Source organism: Phaseolus vulgaris, chromosome 7, assembly GCF_000499845.2.
Source record: "Phaseolus vulgaris cultivar G19833 chromosome 7, P. vulgaris v2.0, whole genome shotgun sequence".
NCBI classification, from domain to species: domain Eukaryota; kingdom Viridiplantae; phylum Streptophyta; class Magnoliopsida; order Fabales; family Fabaceae; genus Phaseolus; species Phaseolus vulgaris.
This window is the reverse complement of record NC_023753.2, coordinates 4943396-4949086: the sequence shown is the minus strand read 5'-3', so window position 1 is coordinate 4949086 and position 5691 is coordinate 4943396. Positions and strand designations below refer to the sequence as shown.

Sequence of the window (5691 nt, the reverse complement as noted above, 5' to 3'; positions counted from 1 at the left end):
TTAACAACTTTTATTTACGTATTGTATTAAATACAGCATTGGCATTAAATTATATATTCACAGTTTATCTCAAATATCATTTCACCATATAGATAGATTTAATCAATATGATACACAGATTAGCTTTAAATTTTTAATTGGATTAGCTTTTTACTGATGGTATTTTAAGATGTCTTTATTACTAATTTTGGAATTATATTTAAATTTTTATTTTACATTGTATATAAAATTAAACCCAAACAGAACTCATTTTCGTCTTTTAAAGGAAGGGTGCATGTTTTTGTTAAAAAAAAAATATGTGTTGTAAAACAAAAATATAGTTTAGATTTTGTTTAACAATAAACATATGCTAAACTCCAAGTTGTTGAAAATAACTGGGTAATGCATAAAAGAGTGGCAAAACGGGCAGCCAAAATCGATTTATTTTGATCCGATCCATCAGTGATCCGAAAAAAAAAGTTGGATTGACCCGTTAACAAAAAGTGGAGTGATGGGTTGGCCCGCCCACCTCGTCTATAGCCCGCCAAATTTACATATTAAGTTAGGTAAATCAGACCGCCTAACTAATGGCGGTGCAGCCCGACTCGGCCGAGTTCATCATCCGTACAAGTATCATTTTGTTGGGATTTTCAAGAGACGGTTGTTCATCATAATTGCAATAGAATGCCAAATTCATTTTCCCTGAAACTTACGTCTAAAATTCGAAATAGCGTTGTTTCTTGAGGCTGTTCTCATTCCACAAATTTCCTCTGTTCATATTGATTTCACAAAGGCGAGTTATATGATCGAAAGTCAAAAGATTGAGACTGACACGCCCACAACACAACAAAGTTCCCCATCCTCAACGCTACAACCGTCTCAAACTTTTCTATATTTTCTTAATTCGTGAAGACCAGACATTAAACTTCCGTGTTTGAACAGCATATAATACAGAGGTGCCACCAAATACCGAACAGACCACCTAATTTGATTTCGGAGTTAGTAGTTCGTTCACCCACATAACCAGCCCTTCATTTTTTTGTCTCTTTCTCTCCCTTTCATCCCTATAAAAAAACCCTCCTTCCCAAACCGTCATACCAAACACAAACAATTTATTCTGAATTCAAAGGATTCCACCACAACCACATCAAACTAAGCATTCCAATGGCACAAGGGAAGATGAAAATGGGTATGGTTTTGGTGATCATGAGCATGGTGTGTTCAGGTGCTGTGGCACAATCATCAAGTTGCACAAATGCGTTGGTGAACCTGTCACCCTGCCTCAGCTACATCTCCGGTAACTCCTCCACCCCCTCTTCAGGATGCTGCTCTCAGCTTACCAGTGTTGTGAGCTCACAACCACAGTGCCTGTGTGAGGTTCTTAACGGAGGAGCATCTTCATTCGGAATCACAATCAACCAAACCCAAGCTCTCGCCTTGCCTACAGCTTGCAATGTCCAGACCCCATCCATCACTCAGTGTAAAGGTAAGATAACAAACTTTACAGAGATCACTCACAATGATACTCCTTAACACTGAAAATAAATTACCAATCACATGTCATTAGATTAAGTGAAGTATTTTGTAGCAATAACGAACCTGTAATTAACATCACTAAGGTTATAATTTGCAATTCTAATTCTAATTTATAATTCACATACATTTGTGATGATTAATTTGCGACACGTGATTTTCAGCAGCTGCTTCGCCAACAGCGGAATCTCCGAATTCGAATTCACCAGGTACACAGTGTTTATTGAAGTAGTTTATGAAGGATACCTAGGGTCTAAGTTTTGCACCTTAATTAACCATTCAATTTGACAATAATTGCAGGAACTGGATCCACAAACGTGCCCACCACAGATAATGGCTCCTCCGGTGCAAATTCCGTCAAGTTTTCTATTCCTGTGCTATTTCTGGTTCTTGCATCAACATGTGCTCCAACATTCGGAACGCTGATTCGTTAATCCATTGGCCTCTCCTTCAGAATTATGCTCTATATTTTTTATTCGTTGTTCACTATTGTCGTTTTGGTGTTCCCTTCAGTGGGTTTAGTACTGCAACTTATTCATTTTCTTTTTACTTAGTTTACTTATAAATTTTTTTATCCGTAAAAATACAACACGTTTTTGGTTTACCTAATTTTGTATTGAGGAGAGGTATTCACTCTCACCTTCACCAATAAATGTAGACTGTAATTTGTTTCCTATCATGACTCTGTAATCTTATTTCCTAAACCATAAACTATGTTTTCAGCCAAAAATTATATTTTAACAAATTAATACCCAAGAAAATCGAATAATGTTAGGTTAATATTATAAATTGGTAGCAGTGATGTTGATTTTATGATAAGATTTGGAACTGACATAAAGTGTTATGATGGCTGATAAAAAGAACAGTATTAATTTATGATGCATTGGTCCGTATATTTTGCTAACGTTCTAAGCGGAAACATGAGATCCGTGCTGAAAGGCAAGTTTCGAGAGAGACATGAAATAAAAGAAAAAAGAAACTTTTTAAACTTTATGCATGAAAATAAAAGAAAAATATAAAAAAAATTATAATCATACTCGACTATGTCTGTGATTATGTTATAAATACTTTATTAATATTTAGGCTGATTTTAAATTAAAATTGATTATATTTTTATTATCATTACATAATTATAAAAATCAATAAAATATTTTTTTCTTATTTTTCACCTAAATAGATAATTGCGATTTTTTCATTCCTTTATTTTTTTATAATTTTATCTAATCATGCGTTTAAAAATACGGTTATGAAGGAAATAATCACATTGAACACTTAAATGACTCAAAGGACTTTGCAAGAAAACAAAATCACCTCTAATAAGTAAAGGATGCAACAAATATAATTTCTTAAAATAATATATTTGTGTCAATCAAATTATACATAGTCTGTTATTCCATTTTTTATATTCTATGAGGGAGTTTAGGTTTTTTAATCGACTAATTGTAATTTTAGAACAAAAAATTATCTTGATTTTGAAATTTTTATATTGTTATTTTCTATTACGAAGAGGACTTTAAGTCTAACTCAACCTCATAAAACCGGATCTCCAACACACCTCCTCACGCCGAGACTGCCAACTCGTGCGTGGGACTATACATTTAGGGTGGTCCGATAGGAGGTGGCACGATAGGTCCAACACAAACACTCGCTAGGATAGGCTCGAAATGACTCTGATACCATATTACAAAGTGGACTTTAAGCCTAACTCAACCCCATAAAACCGGCTCATAGGGTTGAGGTTTGCACCCACTTATATACAATGAAAGGCTCTAATCTCTAGTCGATGTGGGATCTCCAACACACCCCCCTCACGCCGAGACTGCCAACTCGTGCATGGGACTATATATTTTGGGTGGTCCGATAGCGGCCCGATAGCGGGTGGCACGATAGGCCCAACACAAACACTCGCTAGGATAGGCTCGAAATGGCTCTGACACCATATTACAGTAAATGAAGATGAATATTCCTTGTTTGATGTGATGCTTTAATGTAGCGTACGTAATCGTAATAAAGAAATAGAGGTTTTGATAAACCCTAATTGTAGAGAAAAAATAAATATAAAAGAAATTTTTATTCACTTGTATATTAGAGAGTAAAATACATGATGTATATATAAGAAAAAGATTAAGACCTAGCTGAAACAGAAAAAAGAAAGTTGGGTCAAACAAACAAAGCCCAATAGTTTAAAATAGAAAATTAAATATATTAACATTTTCATTGTTATTTTATCATTTAGAACTAACTATTTTTATTGTTATAGTCTTTATAATATTTTTAAGCTTATGAGAACCAATTTCATCCAATTTAAAAACATAATTATTAATATGTTTATATGGAATTGAATTTTATTATATTCATAATAAATTTGATAGTATTTTAAAAATACTTTTTTTTTAATATTTTGAATTATGTCATTTAAAAGTTTTTTTATCAAATTTATAATTAGATTTTGTATTATGTAATTTGAAAGTCTTTTTTCATATGCATAGTTAGTTTTCAAATTATATAATCCGGAATGTTAGGTTAGTTTCTGGATTATGTAATCTGAAAGATTTTTTTCAAATGCGTTTCTGGATTATATAATCCGGAAGCTACTCTCAAATCCAGACTTTCAAATTATATAATCTGAAATACCATTTTTTAAAAATATATAATGGATTAATTCGTAAGCTATTTACGAATTCGAGATTAACTTTCGCATTATGTAATCCGGAATATGAGGGTAGCACACGAAAGATAAAAAAAAAATATTTGTATATTTTGTATGGAGTGGCAGAAGAAAATATGGAGGTGGAGGAATAAACAATCTATTGACTTTCTTGTGCTGATTCAGAATAGAATTGGGCTTAAGTTTTGGTTTTCGTGTTTCGGACACATTGGTCAACAGCTACAGTAATATAGGCCCAATTGGTTGTGACAATACGTAATGGATACGTAACTTGTGCTTCCACTCAAGGTTATAAAAAAAAAACCACATAAAAATAATTACTATTAATATAAGACAATTGTTTTATGCACCCAACAAATTTATACCTACACCTAATCACTGAAACAAAATGACTGAAATGTCTTTTGTAGTTTTCATGTACATGTGCGGGTATAACTTAAACTATTTCTCATTTGATATTCTGGAATACATTTTTCTTTTTCATAACACTTTTCCATATTCCATAATCTATTTTTCGGTGCCTGAATTTTTTTCCTATAATTTTTTTAAATGTATTTTTATATGCTGGAATTGATTTTTCAGAATGAAATTTTAGTTTTTTAATTCTATTCCAGAATTTTATTTTGAGAATATAAAATTTGATTTTAAATTTTCTTTTTTAGAATATGTTTTCTAATTCTAAATTTTCAATTATGGAATGAAAAATATTTAAAATTTCAAAAATTGATGAAATATATGTCTAAAATCATTGAGTGCAATTAACAATTGCTTTAATATAATCACATAAAGTTAGCCATGAAAAAGACAAATAGTAAACGAAGAGTTATTATTAATACAAATAATTTACAACAAAAGAAATATATATATATATATATATATATATATATATATATAGGGGTTGGTTACAGAGATTATCAATTGAATTGAACTATGTCTCAGAAAATGATATCTCCGAAATGACATTTTTTTCTTTCTTTATTTCTTCCTTCTCCAAAACGTTGGTCTTACTTCATTTCTTTTGTCTTTCAACTTTTTTTAGCATATTGTTTTCGCAATTCAATATGTGAATGGACCAAAGATGTATAATATAGTGCAAATTCCATTTTCAATGATCCACAGAGCTACATGATGATTTGAACTTTCTTTGACATTTTCAAAGAATTATGTTTGTTTATATAGGTGTATGTATTGTGGAATTTAAGATTTCAAAGCATTACTCACACTTAAATCAGACGTAAGAGAACTAATAGAATTAAAAATGTCGTTAATTGAGCTACCATAACCTAAAAGCTGATAAGATACCAATAAGTCAATGACTTAATGTTTGGTTTAACTATAATGTAGACTCTTTGATGTAAATAAGTTTTGGTTTTTCTTAGAACTTATGGAGACAATAAAAGAGAGAATAATCAAATCTCTAGTACTTAGATTCAATTATTAAAAAATAAGGAAATTTTACTAGAGGATAAAATATATTTATAGTTATGAATCAAAAGTATTTGAGATTGAAA

General features: G+C 31.2%; 1 protein-coding gene across 2 annotated transcripts; it reads left to right on the top strand.

The window, feature by feature from the left end:
• The first annotated feature begins 635 nt into the window (after positions 1-635).
• On the top strand, positions 636-2188 carry LOC137828869 (non-specific lipid transfer protein GPI-anchored 5-like). Of its 2 annotated transcripts, none has more exons than XM_068635610.1 (3): positions 636-1465; positions 1680-1721; positions 1813-2188. In XM_068635610.1, the coding sequence occupies exons 1-3, from the start codon at positions 1144-1146 to the stop codon at positions 1944-1946; spliced, it is 498 nt and encodes a 165-aa protein (XP_068491711.1). In that variant the 5' UTR covers positions 636-1143; the 3' UTR covers positions 1947-2188. The 2 variants fall into 2 exon arrangements, with proteins under 2 accessions (XP_068491711.1, XP_068491710.1); XM_068635609.1 differs by having other exon boundaries at positions 1677-1721.
• Positions 2189-5691: the final 3503 nt, after the last annotated feature.